Source organism: Capricornis sumatraensis, chromosome 16 (assembly GCF_032405125.1).
Source record: "Capricornis sumatraensis isolate serow.1 chromosome 16, serow.2, whole genome shotgun sequence".
NCBI lineage: Eukaryota > Metazoa > Chordata > Mammalia > Artiodactyla > Bovidae > Capricornis > Capricornis sumatraensis.
In genome coordinates this window covers 82,906,205-82,927,097 of record NC_091084.1, presented here as the reverse complement: position 1 = coordinate 82,927,097, position 20,893 = coordinate 82,906,205, and the positions used below count along the sequence as shown (strand labels likewise).

The 20,893-nt window shown below is 48.4% G+C and overlaps 1 protein-coding gene across 1 annotated transcript; it reads left to right on the top strand.

Annotated features, from left to right (window-relative positions):
- Nucleotides 1-1,912: 1,912 nt before the first annotated feature.
- Nucleotides 1,913-20,562, top strand: CBLIF (cobalamin binding intrinsic factor). Its single transcript, XM_068989145.1, has 9 exons — nucleotides 1,913-1,991; nucleotides 2,891-3,067; nucleotides 3,932-4,045; nucleotides 4,460-4,600; nucleotides 6,454-6,635; nucleotides 12,045-12,222; nucleotides 13,749-13,950; nucleotides 16,110-16,228; nucleotides 20,501-20,562. The coding sequence occupies exons 1-9, from the start codon at nucleotides 1,913-1,915 to the stop codon at nucleotides 20,560-20,562; spliced, it is 1,254 nt and encodes a 417-aa protein (XP_068845246.1).
- The last annotated feature ends 331 nt before the right edge of the window (nucleotides 20,563-20,893 follow it).

The following is a 20,893-nucleotide window of genomic DNA, read 5'->3' as shown; positions in this document are numbered from 1 at the left end:
GGGCGAGGCCGTCTCTCACGCAGGGGCCTGGGTCTGAGAGCAGACCTTTGGCAGGGAACTCCACTCAAAGCTCCGTGGTGACCTGTGGAAGGAGACCCCAGGGTGGGAGGTACACACACACGTGGCTGATTCGCTTTGCAGTACAGCAGAAACGAGCGCCTTGTACAGCAACTCTACTCCAGTTGAAAGTTTACAATTGAAAGGATGAAACATGGAACGGAAAACAAATAAAAGCTGGCCTTCGGGCTTCCCTGGTGGCCAGTGGTGTAGAATTCACCTGCCAACGCAGGGGCCCGGGGTTCAATTCCTGATCCGGGAAGATCCCACGTGTCACAGAGCAACTGAGCCCACGTGCCCTGGGCCCGCCCTCCACAGCAAGAGAGGCCGCCACACGGAGAGGCCCGCACACCACCAGCAGCGAGTACCCCCACTCAACGCAGCAGGAGAAAAGCCCGCACGGCAACCAAGATCCAGCACCACGAAAGTGAAAAAAACAAATAAAATTAAAACCAAAAACAACTGACCTCGGAGCAGAGCGATGAAAGAAGCGAGGGCCCGTCGTGCCAGTGTTTGGAGTGAAGATGTCCCGGGCAGACGGGACAGCAAGAGCTAAGGGGGCCAACGGACGCGAGGAACAAGAGGTGCTGCAGAAGCTGCAAGGGCGAGGCGGGCGGTGGACGGAGGTGAGGTCCAGCAGGAAGCCAGAGGGCAGATCTCACAGGGCCGGAGGTTGTTTGAAGGCCTTTGAATCTTGTTTTAGGTTGGGAGTCACTGGAGAATGGCCTCCTAAAAGAAGCTACTTAAAAATAGGTCGTTAGAAAAGAAAAAACGTAGCTCCCTCCTTCATAATCTCATTATTTTCAGTTCTCCATGTTGGGGAGGCTTACTTTGCTTTATTATACAGCCACAATCCTAAAAAAAATAATATATACATATTGCTTAATATAGTTCATTGATTCCACGTTTTCCAATTACTTACTTTAAAAAACAACATCTGAAATCCTTGGGTGTTTGAAACTGCTTTCTTCCCTAGGTAGGAAAAAGAAATTAAAAAGTAAAAACTTCTGGGGAACTGCAGTCCGTTGTTTGCCCATGGCCTGGAACCCACATCGTGATGGTTTAGTTCACTGCATACAGCCAGCCCTCACGTGGCCCATGCCTCCTGAGAGCCTCAGAGCACTTCTCGTAAAACAAGTGCCTCCGACTGTAAGTGAGGCGTTGCTGTTCATCACCAAGTCGTGTCCAACTCTTTGCAACCCCACGGACTGCAGCACGCCAGGCCTCCTGGTTCCTCCCCACGTCCCAGAGTTTGCCCAAGTTTCCCCGTCGTGGATTACTGCCTCCTTGTGACGAAGGGGCTTGCATAACTCAATGAAGCCACGCTGTGCAGGGCCACTCAAGACGGATGGGTGACAGAGGAGAGTTCTGACTAAATGTGGTGCGCTGGAAGAGGCGATGTCTGACCACTCCAGTATTCTTGCCGTGAACCCCACGAACTGTAGGTGAGGTAGGGCCTTAGGGATCACCCCAGCTTCAGTGAAATGGTTGCTGAAAAATAGCCAAGAGGTTTCTGGGTATGAAAGGCTTAGGAGAAAGTCCCCTTAAGACTCGCACACTAGCCAGCCTCCCGGGACTTTAGTAAAGGACACTTGGCCTTCATCGCAGACGAAGTCCCAAGCGTCTCCTCTGACTGTGCTGCCGAGACATGACCTTCAGACGCCTTGGAGGCTCTGGAGTAGGCAAGCTTGCGTGAGCAAACAGAAATCAGGATAAGCGCTTAGGAGTGACTGGGCTGGGGAGCAGGCAGGCTGCTTTACAAAGAGCCGCATATATAAGGGGAAGCAGGGCAACACGACACCTGCACACAGCGGGACTCGGGAACAGGAGACGGGACGCACCAGGAGGCAGAAGCATGGCCCGGGTTGCCCTCCAGCTCCTGACCCTTCTCTGGGCTGCGACGAGGACCAGCACCCAGACCCGAAGCTCATGCTGTGAGTAGGGCATGGCTTCCAAGGAGGTCAGGAAGCGGTTACCCTGGCAGAAAGCTCAGACCTTGGCATCTAGTGATGAGAGAGCCTGAAAGTGGCAGTCGTGACAGGGGTTCCCTGCAGGGTGTGAGTCTGTACGCTTCATCTCTCCCGACTTCGTGGCGTGAGTTCTTTGAGAGGCAAGTCTCTGCATTTCACACTAAGAGAGGCTGAAACGCTGTTGCAGGAATGATGGCTGATGATTTGGGGGGAGACCCTCGGTGACTGTCCTGCCCGTGAGCCATTGGTGGTGAGAAGGCTGGGTGCCCGCTGAGGCTAGGTCGTAGCCCAGGTCCTTCTTATATCTCATGGCAAAGTGAGAAAAAGATGGATGCAAGGGAATCGGTGATTTCTGGGAACATGCTGGAAACAGCGTGAAATGTCTGTGAGCCACAGCGTTTGATGCTGGAAGTGAAAAATCACTTTCTTAAAGACCTTAGTTCCTTGGAAAGATGTAGGGACTAACTGGGGTTCCCCGGGGGCTCAGATGGTAAAGAATCCACCTGCAGTGCAAGAAACCCAGGTTCGATCCCTGGGTGGGGAAGATCCCCTGGAGGAGGGCATGGCAGCCCACTCTAGTCTTCTCGCCTGGAGAATCCCATGGAAAGGGGAGCCTGGCGGGCTACAGGCCATGGGGTCACAAGAGTCGGACACGACTGCGTGACTGAGCATGCGTGCAGGGACTAACTGGCCTCAAAAGGGAACCTCGGCGTTTTCTCCATTTCTCTTTAATAATCACCCCCAATGGGGGCATCCCCAAGGATACCAAAGCTAAAAGACGCTTTCTCCTAAGAGAGCAGAAAACATTTCTGAGAAGAGAGAGTGAGGATGAGGGGTTTAGTAAATGGCTTTGCCCTTCGCAGCTGTTCCCTCAGCAGAGCAGCCCTGGGTCGATGGCATCCAAGCTCTCATGGAGAACTCAGTGATCAACTCCACCTTCCCAAATCCCAGCATCCTGATCGCCATGAACCTGGCAGGAGCCTGCAACGTGGAGGCCCAGAGGCTCCTGACTTTCGACCTCATGGCCAGTGACACAGCCGGTGAGAAACCAGAGCCCCTTGGCGGGCTCCCTGAACCTCCACTCCCAGACCCCCTCCCCAAGCCCCTCCACCCAACGCTGCCTGTGACGGTGCCTAAGTCACCCAAACACCTTTCCCTGCATCCCCGGAAGGACAGAAGCTCGGGTGGGCGCATTCACACAGGAGGGCAGCAAAGCAGAAAGAGCTCAGATTAAACGTAAATGAGCAGGCTTGCAGGTCTGACTCCGCCACCTACTAACTCTGTGACCCTGAAGGGCTCACAGATTCCCACCAACCTCACCTCCGTCGTTCACAAAATGCAGGTCATTCGAGTAACAGTCACACTAATAGCAGGGTTTCCTTGACGGTCCAGTGGTTAAGACTCCACACTTCCAATGCAAGATGATGCAAGTTCAATCCCTGGCTGGGGAAGAACCGAAGACCGCATACTCTGTATGGCATGACCAAAAAGAATAAATACTTTAAACACGAACAGCGATAATAACAAAAGCAATAAAGTCTCTGTTCTGCCTGCCTCACAGGAGTCGCCTTGAGGTCCAAGTTAGAGAAACTTGAGTAGGGTTAAAAGCGTCTTGTAACTAGACATGTTTCCACATGAACTTGCAGGGGTATTCTTGCTGCTTTTCTAAACAGATACCAGGAAATCCGAATGAGGTGGTCAAACCACATAGAGGTCACCAGGTTAAACATTCCTACAGTGTCTTCCCACACTTCTTTCCTTAAGAAAGGTCAAAAAACTATCTGATCACATCGTTTTTAAAAAAATCAAAATGATATGGAAAGAAGCAGAGAGCTCAGCCTGACCACTGGAGCTCTCCCCTCTGAGAATGCCTTTGTTTAACGGTACTGTTCTCTCCTCCACAGAACTGACCGCTGGTCAGCTCGGCCTCACCATCATGGCCCTCACCTCCTCCTGCCGAGACCCTGGGGACAAAGTATCAACTCTGCGGACCCAGATGGAGAACTGGACACCTTCCAGTAAGACCTCATCAGAAGGGAGTGGGGAAGCGAGGCAAATGGCCCTTCCTGAGAATTTTAAATCTGTAAAGAGAAGGAGGGGAGGGTGGACATGGAGGCAAGAGACCCAGTGTTCCTCCACTCAGGTCACTCTGATAATCCCCATGTGAGATCTCCACTTTGGTCCAATGAACTGGAAAAGACTGCCCTCCCGGGAGGACCGGATTGCACGCCTTCCCCTGAAGACAGCAGCCTCCCTTTGATTCTGTTCCCCTGCCAGATGCCATTCTTGTTCTGAGACACAGGAAGTTATCTCTTGGCAATACAGTATCTTTCTTTTTGGACAGGATTTCTAGCCATGTCCTTTTCAAAGGTCTGGCTTTTCCTTTTTCACGGTGACCTTTAGTCTTACGCAGGCTCCTGTCCTCTCTCAAGGCCTCGATTCCTACGCTTCCACCTTCTATGGGCCCAGTCTGGCCATCCTGGCGCTGTGCCAGAACAACCCAGAGACGACCTTACCCATAGCAGCCCGCTTCGCCAAGACCCTGCTGGCCAGCTCCTCTCCCTTTGATGTGGGTGAGTCACTGGTTTCAGACACTTCCCTGAGCTTGGAACACCAAGGCCACTGAGGGGTAGAGCTGGGGGAACCGTGGAGGGGCTGCTTTCCATGGAGGAGGAGGGGAGGGCTGGGAAGATGCCAGCAGGTGAGAGATCCTGGGAAGACACTTGGTGGACATGCAAGGGATAAATAAAACATAAGGTACACACGAAAGAGAGAAGGAAAACAGAAAACCGGGACAAAGCTTGACGTGTCTGGCAGTTCCAGAATCTCCACTGGAACCAATAAGCATGTCATCGAAGTCAAGAGTCGTCCCAACAGCAGTTAAATTATTAAACCAGCGTCTAGACTCAGCCCACCCTGAGCCTCCTCTTTAATCCCTACTGAACTCTGGGAGTTGGTGATGGACAGGGAGGCCTGGCGTGCTGCGGTGCAAAGGGTCGGACACGACTGAGCGACTGAACTGAACTGATGCGTCCACACTCTATTCTTCTCAGGGCTTCTCCTTACAACATCCAAACATTCTCTTGACATTAAACAGCTCCTCTCTGAACCTGAAAGCCTTGACGCTCTCCTTCAAGGATGCACTGGAACCTCCTTCCTGCATCCTGCGAGGCTGCCTGTGAATGGACACTCTCTCCTCCACCCCATCACACATAATGACCCCTTCTCAGCACAATGCCCTCTGTGAGGTCCCTCATTTGTGGTCACCTTTTCTCCTCCGCCACTGTCTAAGCAACAGCATCAGCCCACGTTTTCACCCCTTACATATGCAGCTTCGACGACCTCTCTCATTTCAGTTCCTACTAGACCAACACTCAGGTCGATCTTTGCTCAGGTATCTTCCCTGTGGGTCAAACACAGACTGGCCTCTGTTTCTCATCAGGGACCTTCTCGTGGCTGGGGCGTCTCTGCCAGTTCAGGAACCTGGGACTTCTCGGCCAACACTGTCGTCCTCAGCGAGATGATACAACTTTGGGGTGGAGACTAGGGTAGGGAGGAAAAGATTAGTGAGGGAAAAATGCCACCTGGCGAGTCTCTGGTCTGTTCTGGTCTCACTGTGCCAGAGTTTGTCCATTTAGTTCACACATAATAAGAAGGAAAGGGCCGAGGACCCCTGTACCAGGTACCCCGGAGGAGGCAGGCCCCACCCGCCCCCTCATCTGAGAGCTCCCGGCAGGGTAAGGAGAGAGGGCAGAGAGGACGAAGCAGGTACAAACAGCGGATGCTGGAGGAGTTCAGAAAAGAGACGGCGCCTGTTGGGTGCGATGACAGAGGAGGCTTCGCTGAGAAGTGACGACGGCTGGAACTTCACCAAGCACTGACTTTTTGACAGATAAACGCTGGGACATGCGAAGTGGGGTTGAAAGTGCTGCCAGTTGGCTTTCATTTGAGGCGTGAGCCGTGGCGTCCTGCGGCGCCACTCAGGCCCTTGCTCCTTACCAGCTATGCCGCCCTGGGCGGTTCCCCCGACCGCTCTGAGTCTCCATACCCTCATCCCTGAAATGGACACAATCAGAGGGCCTGTCTCACAGGCTGTCCTGAAGGGTCAGGGAGGTTACTGAATGCAGCAAAGTGAAAAACCGAAGTCAGCCCCGCCGTCGTGTCCGACTCTTTGCGATTCCATGGGCTGCTGCCTGTCCCTCTCCTCTGTCCATGGAATTCTCCAGCAAGAGTGCCAGAGGTTGCCATTTCCTTCTCCAGGGGATCTTCCTGACCAGGGACTCAAGCCCGGGTCTCCTGCACTGCACGCAGATTCTTTACCAACTGAGCCCCTAGGAAAGCCCCCACTGAACGCAGCCATCCAACAGTGAAATGCTGGTTGTTCAAACTGTGGAGGGGGTGGCTTACCCTCTGCTGTGATTCACAGACGCAGGAGCGGTGGCGACCTTGGCTCTGACCTGTATGTACAACAGGATCCCCATAGGTGCAGAGGATGGGTACCGTGCCTTGTTTGCTCAGTTGCTAAAGAAGATCGTGGAGGATATCAGCACGAGGATCCGAGACAATGGCATCATCGGAGACATCTACAGCACTGGCCTCGCCATGCAGGTAAATGCGTCCTGCAGGAGAGGCGGGTTCAGTCCCTGGTCAGGAAAATAGGCCCCGCACGCCACACAGCCTGCCCCCCCGCCACCAAAAAAATGCAGGTAAGCCTTAACTCCCCTCTGCTTCACCGGTAAAGTAGAAAAACAAATATACATGGACGCTCTTTGTTTCCTTGGGGAAAAATAGTAACTCCAAGAAATGTATTCATTTACTATTAATAATGATCAGTTTGTTCATAAAAGTTCCCAGGTGGCCCTAGTGGTAAAGAACCCACCTCCCAATGCGGGAAACAGGAGACGCAGGTTCGATCCCTGGCTCGGGAAGGTCCCCTGGAGGAGGGCATGGCCCCCACTCCAGTGCTCTTGCCTGGAGAGTCCCATGGGCAGAGGAGCCTGGAGGGCTGCAGTCCATGGGGTTGCTAGAGTCAGACACACAGCTGAGCGACTTCACTTTCACTTTCACTTTCATGCATTGGAGAAGGACATGGCTGCCCACTCCAGTGTTCTTGCCTGGAGAGTCCCATGGGCAGAGGAGCCTGGCAGGCTCCAGTCCATGGGGTTGAAAAGTGTCTCGGACACAGTTGAAGTGACTTCGAATGAGAGTTTGGTATATTTTTAAAAATAAGGTTATTCGAGCAAGTCCTCAAGTAACATTGACTTTTCTGATTCCATCTTGCCTTGTATCGTGATCCCAAAAACATGTGGGATCATATTCAAAAGGATTAATGAAAATAAGCCAAAGCTGCCTAGACATCTAATCTTTGTCAAGCTGTTTTACTCTCTTGATGTCAATTCAGCCTCACAAAGATCCCTACTACATGGCAACGCCAGATGCGTCTGGCCATCCAGCTCACAGTCTGTGCAGTGTTCCCCTGGACAGTGTTCCCCTGTATTTGTATAGCTCCAAATACAACCACACACACACACACACACACACACACACACACACACACGGACTGCAGCCTGCCAGGCTCCTCTGTCCATGGGATTCTCCAGGGAAGAATACCGGAGTGGGTAGCCATTTCCTTCTCCAGGGGATCTTCCCAACCCAGGGATCAAACCTGGTTCTCCCACATTGCAGGCAGATTCTTTACCTTCTGAGCCCTATAGGAGTAAGAGAAAACCTGCACCATGACCTTGCCAACATGGAACGCCCAAGAACCAGAGAATCATAATATTATGCTTAGTGAAGTTAAACAGGCAGAAAAAGACAAACGCTGTATGACATCACTTACCTGTAGACTCTAAAAGATAACACAGTGAATGTATACGCAGAACAGAAACACTCTCGCAGATACAGAGAGCAACCTTGTGGTCACCAAAAGCGAGAGAGAAGCGGGAGGACGAACTAGGGGCATGGGGTTAGCAGATGCAAACTACCAGGTATAAAACAGACAGACGACAAGGCTATGCTGTGTTCACAGGGCTTTATAGCCATTTTCTGGTAATAACCTATCGCGGAGTATAATCTGCAAAAATACTGAAGCACTATCCTATATGCCTGAGACTAAAATAATACTATACAACCCATGGGATTCTCCAGGCAAGAATGCTAGAGTGGGTAGCCTTTCCCTTCCCCAGGGGATCTTCCCAACCCAGGGATCGAACCCAGGTCTCCCACATTGCAGGCAGATTCTTTACCAGCTGAGCCATCTGGAAAGCCCATAAATCAACTATACATCACTAAAAAATTAAGAAACAGAATCACGGTGTTATGATGCCAGCCCTAAATCTAATTTAGCTCTGGATTAGTGCAGGCGGATGGACAGAATGGCTTGGTGCTCTGCATATTAAGCTAGCAATGCAATGCACAGCATGGTGGCTATAGCTAACAGTACTATATTATATATTTAAAAGTCACTACCAGAGTAGCTCTTAAGTTTTCATCACAGCATAAAAACTGTGAAACCATGTGTGGCAATGGATGGCTAGACTATACTGCAATCATCCGACAGTATATACAAACATAAGATGAACTGTACACCTGAAACAAACACAATGTTCCACGTCAATGACATCTCAGTTTTTTAATATTGTAAAAATTAAGATAAAAATCAGCAAAGGGCATAAATAGACTAGAACTTGTTTCATGTTACACATAAGAGTGGATAAAAATCCCCCGTGTGCCACGGAACCAACTAATGAAAATAAAATCAGTTTCTACAGCATGTTGCAGTCAGTGGAATTTTGCCAGAGAACAAAACACTGTTTTACTGGCTGAATCACACAAGAGTATTCCCAGGGCTCTGGTCTAGAAAGCTTTGTAGTGAAACAAAGGAAGTTTGGAAGAAATCTATGGTGTTTTGTTCATGACTCACTTAAGATAACCTTGCTCTCCTTAGTACCAGAGAGACAGGTGTTTGCTTTTGCTAATTTGGTTTGTCAATTCTGCAAGGTACACTGTGATAAGTTGTACCTGAGAATTAAAGTTGTCCTTGGAAAAAGGCAGGGCCTCATTCATATCCAAATATCAAAGGTCAGGTGGCTTTCTTGCCTCTGCCTAACCCCATCATGCCAGTTTCTTACCCAGGCAATCTGAAGTCTGAAACCACCAGGTGTCAACTATATAAACTTGTTCTAATCTGAAATATTCTGGCATCGAAAGCCAAGTGTTTCTGCTGCCGTTCAGTCTCTCAGTCGTGTCGAACCCCACAGACTGCAGCACGCAGTCTTCCCTGTCCTTCACCATCTCACGGAGCTTGCTCAAACTCATGTCCATTGAGTTGGTGATGCCATCCAACCATCTCATCCTCTGTTGCCCACTTCTCCTCCTGCGTTCAGTCCTTCTCAGCATCAGGGTCTTTTTCAAAGAGTCAGTTCTGCACATCAGGTGGCCAAAGTATTGGAGCTTCAGCATCAAGGTTTCTAAAGCTCTGACAACTTGAGCTTGAATCCCGGGTTGACCACAATCTTGGGAAAATGACTCTCTTGGGATTTCATTTTCCCCATCATAGCAAAGGTATAAAAGGATCACAGATATGATGCGGATTTTAATAATTGTGGTCTCTGCCCAGGGAATAAGGTGAGTTAAGCTTCCTCTGCAGCCTGCAGCCACCTCTGCCTGCTATCATTGCCCTTCAAGTGACCTAGATCACTCACGTGGCTTCCCAGGGGCACTCATGGGGCCTTCCCTCTGTTCCTGAATCCTTGATCTTTCTTCCAGCAACATGCCAATGCTTTCAAGTTTCCTCTGGCAAGAACTTAACTTGGAGAGGTAAACCTCTCCTGCCAAGCTGTAAACTTCTGCTGAGCTATTATTGACTTCTAACAATTAACGCATCGATGTTGCTGTCCCGTCACTGAGTCGTGTCGGTCTCCGCAACCCCTCGGACTGCAGCACCAGGCACTGCAGCAGGCTCCTCTGTCCTTCACTGTCTTCCCGAGATTGTTCAGATTCGTGCCCACTGAGTCAGTGCTGTTATCTCGCCATCTCATCCTCGGCTGCCCCCTTCTCTTTTTGCTTAAGGCATCACTCCTTCCTAAAGAGTGGGTGTTCGTGATGTTTTATCCCAAAGGGATACAGATCGCTTAGCGGGGTCTGGGAGGGGAACGTGGCTAGCAGACAAGATGTGGTGTCTGGGAAAACCTAACTGATGGCCTTTAACCACAGAGCCCAGTAAAGTGGACTCTGGGAAGAGCCACTGTCACGGTTGTGGACGTCAACAGTGCCTGTCAGAACTGCCTGTGTGCTCACACTGTTTCTCCAGCTCAGATCCATGTCTGGCTCCCCTCTCCCATTTTTCATTCAAAGCTTCAAGTGAATCAGTTGTCAGCAAACCCAGCACATTAACATGCTCTGGTGGCTCCCGTCAGTACAACCCTAAAGAGAGGGAGATGGAAGGACAGCTTCCACATCATACATTACAAAATGCTGTTGCAGGGATTTCCTCGACAGGCCTGTGGTTAAAACTCTGGGCTTCCACTGCAGGGGGCACCGATCCCATCCCTGGTTGGAGAACTAAGATCCCAGGAGACTTGTTTAAAAAAAAAAAAAGTTTTTATTTAAAAAAAAAAATGCTTTTGCATAGCATCCCAACTGAACCTCCAATGACCGCTCCAAAGGTAGGGCAGGAGCTCTGATTTCCATTTTACCAATGAGACAGAAAGCTCAGTAGAGTGACTTGTGCCGTGTATTCATCAAGAATCATTGTGCAAATAACAGAAACTCCAACAGTTTCCGCTTGAGGAAAAAAACAAAACTGAGATTTACCATTTCACATAAACTAGAGGATCGAGGTGGTTTCAGAATTAATCAGAATAAAGGTCTCAAATAAGATATTAGGGATCACTCTATCATCTCTCAGTCCTGATTTTTCTGCTTCCCTCCTGCTTCTTCAAAGTGTCTGAGAAAGATGATCACCAGCGCCTTCAGTTCAGTTCAGTTCAGGTGCTCGGTCATGTCCGACTCTTTGTGACCCCATGGACTGCAGCACGCCAAGCCTCCCTGTCCATCACCAATTCCCAGAGCTTGCTCAAACTCATGTCCATTGAGTCTGTGATGCCATCCAACCATCTCATCCTCTGTCGTCCCCTTCTCCTGCCTTCAATCTTTCCCAGCATCAGGGTCTTTCCCAATGAGTCAGGTCTTTGCATCAGGTGGCCAAAGTATTGGAGTTTCAGCTTCAGCATTAGTCCTTCCAATGAATATTCAGGACTGATTTCCTTTAGGATGGACTGGTTGGATCTCCTTACAGTCCAAGGGACTCTCAAGAGTCTTCTCCAACACCACCCCCGCGTCCTCCGCCGTGGCCTGGGCTAAGGAACCTCTGGCTGGTGGTCCTGTGTGATCAAATGAGGGGCCAGTACCCGGAAGGGTGTGCAGAGCAGAGAGCAGAAGAGGTCTCCCATGGTGAGACGGCCAGGTTGTCCTAGACGAGAGCTCCCCAGAGGCTTGCTTTGCCAGCGCTCCTCGCCCTTCTACATCTAAGTACCGTGAGCAAGTACCACAGCCCTGATAGCACTCCCTGGATGTAAGTGTTGCCGTTCAGTCCCCAAGTCGTGTCCAGCTCAATGCGACCCCATGGACTACAGCCCACCAGGCTCCTCTGTCCTTGGGGTTCTCCAGGCAAGGATACTGGAATCGGTTGCCATGTCCTCCTCCAGGGGATCTTCCCGACCCAGGAACTGAACCTGGGTCTCCTACCTCTCATGCATAGGCAGGCAGATTTTTTACCACTGAGCCACCTGGGAAGCCTCAGTCTAAATGTAGCTCAGATGTTTACTGAGGGACTGCTGTGTGACGGACACTGCACTAAGCAGCGGGGACATGGCTATGAACTAGAGAGACGTCGTCTGGAACCTCTGGCTGATCACAAAGATCAGTGATCGAGTCTAACCCTTACAGGACTTATAAAGGCCAGCTCTCAGCTATACCTAACCTGTGCGTGTGTGTGTGTCTTCCCCCTGGCCCCAGGCTCTCTCCGTGACACCTGAGAGGCCTAACCAGCAGTGGGATTGCCAGCAGACCGTGGATACTGTACTGGACGAGATCAAGGAGGGGAAATTCCAAAACCCCATGTCCATTGCCCAAATCCTCCCTTCACTGAAAGGCAAGACCTACCTAGATGTGCCCCAAGTGTCCTGCAGCCCTGGTAAGGACTCTGAACATCTGTCTCTCCCTATAAAGTGGCGTCTTAGGCCAGGAATGACAGGTGGACCTAACTGGGCCAATTGTAAGTGGCATAAGGGCTTGTTATACCTGTGACGTCCAGGCAGGCAGAGCCACATCTGACGTCCAGTCCCCCAGAGCTGTAGGTTAGCGGCAGCCATGCTGTCCTGCCCTTGGAATTCAGTCCCATGTCCACGTCATTCAGCACACGGTTACTGAGCACCTACTATAGGTAAGGCATTTTGTGGGATGCTGGTGGAGAAAGATGGTCCATGGTCCTAACAAATTAGCATGACTTCCTTCATCCATTTGACAAGCACACCAAACATGATGCTGTCTTATCATATCTGCTCTTTACAAAGCCAGGAGGTAAAATGTAGACAAAAACTACAGCATTTGGAAGAGTGAAGTAAATATTAAGTAGGGACTTCCTGGCACTCCAGTGGTTATGATTCCATCTTCCAATCAAGGGGGTGAAGCGGCGATCCCCGATTAAGGGACTAAGACCCCATATGTGTTCAGCCGCTCAGTCATGTCTGACTCTTTGCAACCCTATGGGCTGCAGCATGCCAGGCTTCCCTGCCCTTCACACCTAGCAGCCAAAAAACATAAAATGAAAGCAGAATTGTAACAAATTCAGCAAAGACTTTAAACAACGGTCCACATCAAAAACATCTTTAAAAAGAAAGAAGTATTGAGTAGAAATAGAAGCGTCACACGGTGCAAAAGCAAAGAAAGTCTGACCAATCATTGAGTTTGCCTGGGAAGCTCAGAAGAAGAACAAAGTTGACTTTACAGTCAAGACTTAGAGATATAAAAATATGCTCACAGCGCACCACAGGGGTGGGGTGAAAACCTGGCACAGAGGTATTATATATTTCTTTCTAATCACATACTAACATAAAATATGATTCTTCTTACATTGCTTGAACTTTCTGGTAGAAGCGGTGATTAGCAAGCTCTTTGTCAGTCTCAGGACAGAGTCTACAGAGACCACAGTTAAGCAATCCAGTTCCAATTGTACCAAACACAGCCACACTCACCTAACTCCTTAGGCTGCTTACCAAAGATTTCCCAGGATGAACAAGGTGGCCATAGAGTCCTTCCTAGGATTCCACACTAGTTACCCAGGGATTTTGTTAAATGGTCTGAAACATCTTACCTTTGCTTCCAGATTCTTCGGGTAAACAAAAAGTCCCAGGTGAACAGGGAGTGCCATGTACAATATGTGACTTAGGGCTCACAACCCTCCCTTCAGCTTAACAACTCTTTTAAGAAAAGAAATGTTCATTATTAAGGGAGCTGTCGGTTCTTCAGCTGTGACCATTTCTCTAGGATGGGAGACAGCTTCATAGATCACACAAGTTTCTCAGAACATTCCACAAAAGACACAGAACCATTGTTATTTCTTGAGATGCTTTCTGTGATGCTCTGCCAATAACAGAGATTTTGCACCTAGACTGCGAACTCCATAATCTTTACTGAGTTTGGCCTCTGTGCTCTTCACAGATCAAGAGGTACAACCAACCCAGTCCAACTTTCCCAGCCCTGTTCCCACCTCGGCCTCCAACATCACTGTCGTCTACACCATAAGTAACCAGCTGAGGGGCGTGGAGCTGCTCTTCAACGTGACCATCAGCGTCAGTGTGAAGCAAGGGTCTGTGCTGCTTGCCGTCCTAGAGGAAGCGCAGCGCCGAAACCCCAAGTTCAAGTGAGTGCTCCGGCGACGTTCACCGCTCCTTCCAAGTTCAGTCTGAACTCCCATTCTCTCTCTCTCTCCGTGCTCATATTCCTGCTTTTTCTCCTTCTTACAAAGTAGCCGATCTTTATCGAATTGCCCCTCGAGGTGCCTGTGATCTCGTAAGGAGGAAAGGCCCTCATAAAAATTAAATAGATGATGATGGAGTTTTCAAAACAGGAATTCAAAGGAGAGAGAGCACAGAGAGGATGAGAAGGGTCAAGGAAGTCTCGAAGAAGAGGCCTTATACAGCAAGATATGAAAGGACGGTATTCCAAGAAGAGGGGATTTTGTCACCCCCGAGTTAACAAGTGTTGGGTATAAGTTCCTCTGACTCTTAGAGGAGGATGAAGCATTTGAGACAGAACTGAGCAAGGGATTTAGGGTCCATGAATAAACCAGCTTGACTAGGGACAGAACACAGGGCTGAACTAAGTGAACGGGGCCTGAAGGGATAAATTGAGTGATACCACAGACAGCCGGAAATCCCAGGCTGAGGAAATGGGACTCCACCTGGGGTGAAGCATTGCAAGTTTTTGAGAAAGAAGAGTGTTGCGAAATGTTAACTGGGTTGGAGAATGAATGACTAGGAGGAAAGCCAGGGCGTGACCACAGAAACGGAGCTGTTCTACCAAGTGAGGAGGACTCTATCTAGGAGAAAGGCGCTCCTGCCAAGGAAGACGCCCCAGGGCTTGCGAGGGGCTGGACGTGGAGAGGCAAGAGAAAGAAGCTTCAGAACCATCGATGGGACTGTCAGGGAGAAAGAACATCCTTCAGAGAAAAACAATCCCTTCAGACAAGTCCAGTTGTCTGAGTTTGAAACGGAATCATCGGGAAGCTTTCGGAGATGAAAAGAAGTCCTAGAAAAAGAGGGCAGGGTAAGCAAAGGAGACTGGGTTCTCATCTGACAGAGGCGATGGCGGAAGTTAAGGACAGTGTTGTAGGCGGCAGATACAATGCTTCCACTAAAACCTGAGACAGAATTATTCCCATTTTACACATGGAACCACTTAGATCCAACATCGTTAAGTAATGCTCTAAAGATCACAAAACATGGCACTAGCTGAGTTGAGATCTGAAGCCACATTTGACTGATTCCGAAGCCCATGTTCTTTCCACTGCCCAACTGAGGAAAAAAATAAAATTAAAAGGACAACATTAAGCTTTGGGGAATGTTTATAGTTTGCAAAAAAAGAAACAGTAGGGAAATATGGAGAAGCTAAGTTGTAAGAGGAGGAAGGGGAAGATGCTAAGTCGTGGGAGGAAAAGATGAGTTACTTTCAAAGGAAAGATGACATAATCCAAGTTCTGCAGAGAGACGTCCAGGAGAAAGACTGACAAAGGCCAAGGAATTGACGAATGAGTGACACGGGAGCGGCTGCGCAGGGTTAGGATAAGTACATGTGTCTGCAGCTCGCAGACCAGCTCCAGAACTTCTCCAACTTCTGTAGAACAGGCCAGGATAAAGATCTCATTTCTAGAACACCTGATTTGCCAACAATCTTCTGAATATACTTTACTTCCTCTCCAATCTTAGCTTTAATTTTGCCTGAATTTTATTTTTCTAACTGTAATGTAGTAAATACACATAGGAGAAATTTTGTGGGGGGAAAGCATAAAGAAGAAAACAAAGCATCCATAGTCAACCCAGAACATAATCACTGTTGGTATTTTCTATAATTTTACAAGTATTTTCTGCATGTGTATTACAAATACTTGTGATCCATACACACATGAGATAGATAGATATCTCTCATCCCATGTGTACCCCACATTTTCACTTACTATTATTGCATAAGCATTTTCCCATGTCACTGAAAGTATTGAAAAATATGAATTTTCTAACTGCCAAAGGGTCGATCTTGGATATTTATTCCATCACTCACCTAATTTTTTTGCCCATTGTTGGACATTAACATTTTTTAATTTGCTTATTGATGTTTTTGAAAGCCCATTTGTATTGTTATTTAATTCCAAGTGAAGTGAATGGTCTGCTCATAAGTCATCTGCACTTTCTCTTTCAGGCATCTTTTTCTGATCTTTGAAGCATTTGGAACGCCTCTGGCCCTTCATCTTTTCTTATTACCTGACTTGGAGCGAGGCATTAATCACGTGTGATATTTTTCTCACAGGTTTGAAACCACAATGACATCCTGGGGACTTGAGGTCTCTTCAATTAACAATATCGCTGGAAATGTTAATGACAAGACATATTGGCAATTCCTGAGTGGCAGAACACCTTTAATAGAAGGTGAGTGAAGAAAAGGAATGTAGGCACTTTTCCCACTGTTTGAAGTCTAAATTCTTTCATTTCCATATTTAATTCATTCATTTATTTAGTCAATAAATACTTGTGAGAGTATGTGTATGTACAATAGCTGTATATATAGCAGCTTTGTCTGTACACATGCACATCTATCATGAAGAAACAGTAATGTTAGCTAGATAAGTGGATAACAAATGAGCAGTCATTTTAAATAGTTTTTTTTTAAAAAAATCAAGAATCCTGGGACGTCTCTGGTGGTCCAGCAGTTAAGACTCCACACTTCCACTACAGGGGGCGAGAGTTTTATCCCCGATCGGTGAACTAAGAGCCCATATGCTATGTGGCTCAGAAAAACAACAACAAATAAAAAAGTCAAGAATTCTAACACCACTCTGAGCCAGTGGAAAAAGTATTCAGTGAAGAAAAGTGGATTGACCTACGGTAGTAAGAGCTAAAGAAAAAAAAAAGCAGATGAGAAAGACGTAAACAAAAAAGACGAAAAAACACAAGTGCGGGGTCTAAGAAGATGGCCACTTTGGGGTTAAAAGACACGTATGCGTGAAACTAAAGCACAGCACACTCACAGCCAGAGGAGATCGGTGAGAGGGATAAAAGTAACAGCTATCCGTGCCGTGCTGGTATTTCAGTTCCTGTTCACATCAACCCTGTAGGTATTACTGACTCTCCTTTTAAGCAGAAAAAAACTGTCTCAGAAAGAAAAAGAGACTCCCCCCAGGCACACACGTAGTATGTGATGGAGCAGGAATCACGTCCATAGCTTCCGTCAGGGTCCATTGTTCACCTTCTTTCACACTAGTGTTTTTAAAAATTGCCAAAATGAAGAATGCTTGCTTGGAGAAATTGCAAAGAAGGAAACACAGACTCAGCAAAAACCCTAACTATCTCCAAAGTGTTTGCACAAACGCTAAAATATTCTCTGCCCTAAAGAGCACTAGTCTACTTTGTCTAAGGATGATGTGAAGTCAACCCAATGTTCACAGAGATGTGACCACCCCTTCACACAGTTGTAAAGTCAGTAGAGTCACAGCAGAGTCAGACTGAAGCTTTGTCGAGATGCTTCATTGTCCAAGACAACAGCAAGAGAGATGTCTTCCCTAGCACCTGTCACGACTTTAACAAAATCTGGCCTGTCAGAATTTGTGGAATTGCAGGCAAGCATATAAGAAAGATCTTAGAGTCACGTAACCTTGTAAGCATCTTTTAATTTCATGGCAGCAGTCACCATCTGCAGTGATTTTGGATCCAAAAAAAATAAAGTCTAACACTGTTTTCACTATTTCCCCATCTATTTCCCATGAAGTGATGGGACCGGATGCCATGATCTTCGTTTTCTGAATGTTGAGTTTTAAGCCAACTTTTTCACTCTCCTCTTTCACTTTCATCAAGAGGCTTTTTAGCTCCTCTTCACTTTCTGCCATAAGGGTGGTGTCATCTGCATATCTGAGGTTACTGATATTTCTCCTGGCAATCTTGATTCCAGCTTGTGTTTCTTCCAGTCCAGCGTTTCTCATGATGGACTCTGCATAGAAGTTAAATAAGCAGGGTGACAATATACAGCCTTGATGCACTCCTTTTCCTATTTGAAACCAGTCTGTTGTTCCATGTCCAATTCTAACTGTTGCTTCCTGACCTGCATACAGATTTCTCAAAAGGCAGGTCAGGTGGTCTGGTGTTCCCATCTCTTTCAGAATTTTCCACAGTTTCTTGTGATCCACACAGTCAAAGGCTTTGGCATAGTTAATAAAGCAGATATAGATGTTTTTTCTGGAACTCTCTTGCTTTTTCCATGATCCAGTGGATGTTGGCAATTTGATCTCTGGTTCCTCTGCCTTTTCTAAAACCAGCGTGAACATCAGGAAGTTCACAGTTCACATATTGCTGAAGCCTGGCTTGGAGAATTTTGAGCATTACTTCACTAGCATGTGAGATGAGTGCAATTGTGCGGTACTTTGAGCATTCTTTGGCATTGCCTTTCTTTGGGATTGGAACGAAAACTGACCTTTTCCAGTCCTGTGGCCACTGCTGAGCTTTCCAAATTTGCTGGCATATTGAGTGCAGCACTTTCACAGCATCATCTTTCAGGATTTGAAACAGCTCAAATGGAATTCCATCATGTCCACTAGCTTTGTTTTTAGTGATGCTTCCTAAGGCCCACTTGGCTTCACATTCCAGGATGTCTGGCTCTAGATTAGTGATCACACCATCATGATTATCTGGGTTGTGAAGATCTTTTTTGTACAGTTCTTCTGTGTATTCTTGCCACCTCTTCTTAATATCTTCTGCTTCTGTTAGGTCCATACAATTTCTGTCCTTTATTGAGCCCATCTCTGCATGAAATGTTCCCTTGGTATCTCTAATTTTCACTCCTTGGAAGAAAAGTTATGACCAACCTAGATAGTATATTCAAAAGCAGACACATTATTTTGCCGACTAAGGTCCGTCTAGTCAAGGCTATGGTTTTTCCAGTGGTCATGTATGGATGTGAGAGCTGGACTGTGAAGAAGGCTGAATGCCGAAGAATTGATGCTTTTGAACTGTGGTGTTGGAGAAGATTCTTGAGAGTCCCGTGGACTGCAAGGAGATCCAACCAGTCCATTCTGAAGGAGATCAGCCCTGGGATTTCTTTGGAAAGAATGATGCTAAGGCTGAAACTCCAGTACTTTGGCCACCTCATGTGAAGAGTTGACTCATTGGAAAAGACTCTGATGCTGGGAGGGATTGGGGGCAGGAGGAGAAGGGGATGACAGAGGATGAGATGGCTGGATGGCATCACTGACTCGATGGATGTGAGTCTGAGTGAACTCTGGGAGTTGGTGATGGACAGGCAGGCCTGGCGTGCTGCGATTCATGGGGTCACAAAGATTCGGACATGACTGAGTGACTGAACTGAACTGAACTGAACTGAAGCCTTGGTTTGAAACCCCTTCTCTCTCTCTTTTTTAGCCATGAAGCCCAGCTTGTGGGATTTTAGTTTCCCGACCAGGGATCAATCCTGGGCCCTGGCAGAGCACTGAGTCCTAACCACGGGGCCACCAGGCAGTTCCTAAAGCCCCTTTTCTTATTTTCCAGCTGCACTAGGCAGATGATGGCGCTTCTCTGAGCCCCAGTGCCCACAGCCATCAGCTGGGAGCAGCGCCGCCCTGTAGGTCATGGTGAGGGCTAGAGAGGAGCGAGGCCGCTGCGCTTTGCGCCCTATTTGCTCAAAAGCGCGTGTCACTATTGCCATTGTCTCTCTCACAGTTTCCATCTCTTTAATTGCCCTGGAAACTTAAGCCAGGCTTATTCTCCTGTCTGCTAGTTCCTTTTCTTCTCTGGGGGTAGAAATGTCCTCTGAGATCCAAAACGATTTGGGCCTGGAATTGTCAAGCTTTCTGACGCCTGGTTACTTCAAACTTAATCATCAGCTATGTCATAATCTGTGTTCCCTGCCCAGAAGACAAAGTTCTCAACCAGCTGCCCTTCTTTAAGTCCTCCAAAATGTATGCGTTCCCAACGTGAATGCTCTAAATTTGGCTTACCTACACCATTTTAATAGTGACACCTTTCCTGCGCATTTATTATGTGAAATATTGTATTAGACACTTGGCAGTCATTATTTCTAATCCTGGAAATAATTCTTCAGCATAAATACTAATAGTCCAATGTATAGAGGAGGGAAGGAGGCTGGCACAATCTAAGGGGCTTGGGCAAAGAGTTGCTCCACACGACAGCTGAGAGCCTGAGAAAAAAGGCCTCAACATCCCAACTCCATGCTTCCTTCATACAAGTCAACTCGATGGTGGTCTTGCGGCCCTGCCGCGGCTGCTAAGTCGCTCAGTCGCGTCCGACTCCTCGCGACCCCGTGGACGGCAGCCGAGCAGGCTCCGCCGTCCCCGGGATTTTCCAGGCAGGAGTAGGGAGTGGGGTCTTGTTCCCCTACCCCTGGCCAATTTAACGGGCTGCCCAGGGGGCGCTGGTGGTAAGGAACCCGCCTGCCAAAGCGGGAGGCCCCGGAGACGCAGCTCCCGCCGCGGGGGGGACGGTCCCCTGGAGAAGGAAATGGCAACCGACTCCGGAGCTCCCGCCTGGAGAGTCCACGGACAGAGGAGCCTGGCGGGCTGCAGTCCGTGGCGTCGCCAAGGGTCGGACGCGACTGAGCGGCTCCGCAGCCCACCGGCAGCCAGCGTGGCGGGCGGGCCGGCGGGAGGCGGGCGCGGCCGCGGGCACCGCGGGCACTGCCGGCTGTTCTGTTTCCAGGAGTCGCTGACTACGTGCCCTTCAACCACGAGCACATCACAGCCAACTTCACGCAGTACTAAGAGGAGGCGGACTGAGCTTCTTCCAAACGTCCCCCGAAGGATGGCTGGAATTGTCATTTCACTTCGTTTGAAATCTATGCCCCCCCAAAGTGGGTATTTTCGACGCTACCATATTACGGGTTAAAATATGGAAACCGCAATGTAAAATAAACGAAGCAAATCGCTGGAGTCTCAACGTCTGTGACCCATGAAGGAAGTCTGGTTTACCATGACGGTGACACAGCATTGAGATGTAGGGTGAGGGAAAAGGGGCCCCGGCTGATACATCGGAAGGTCATTCTGGCCTTTTTTTGATTGTCTAACTGACACAGTCTTTTCTTCTATAAAGGAA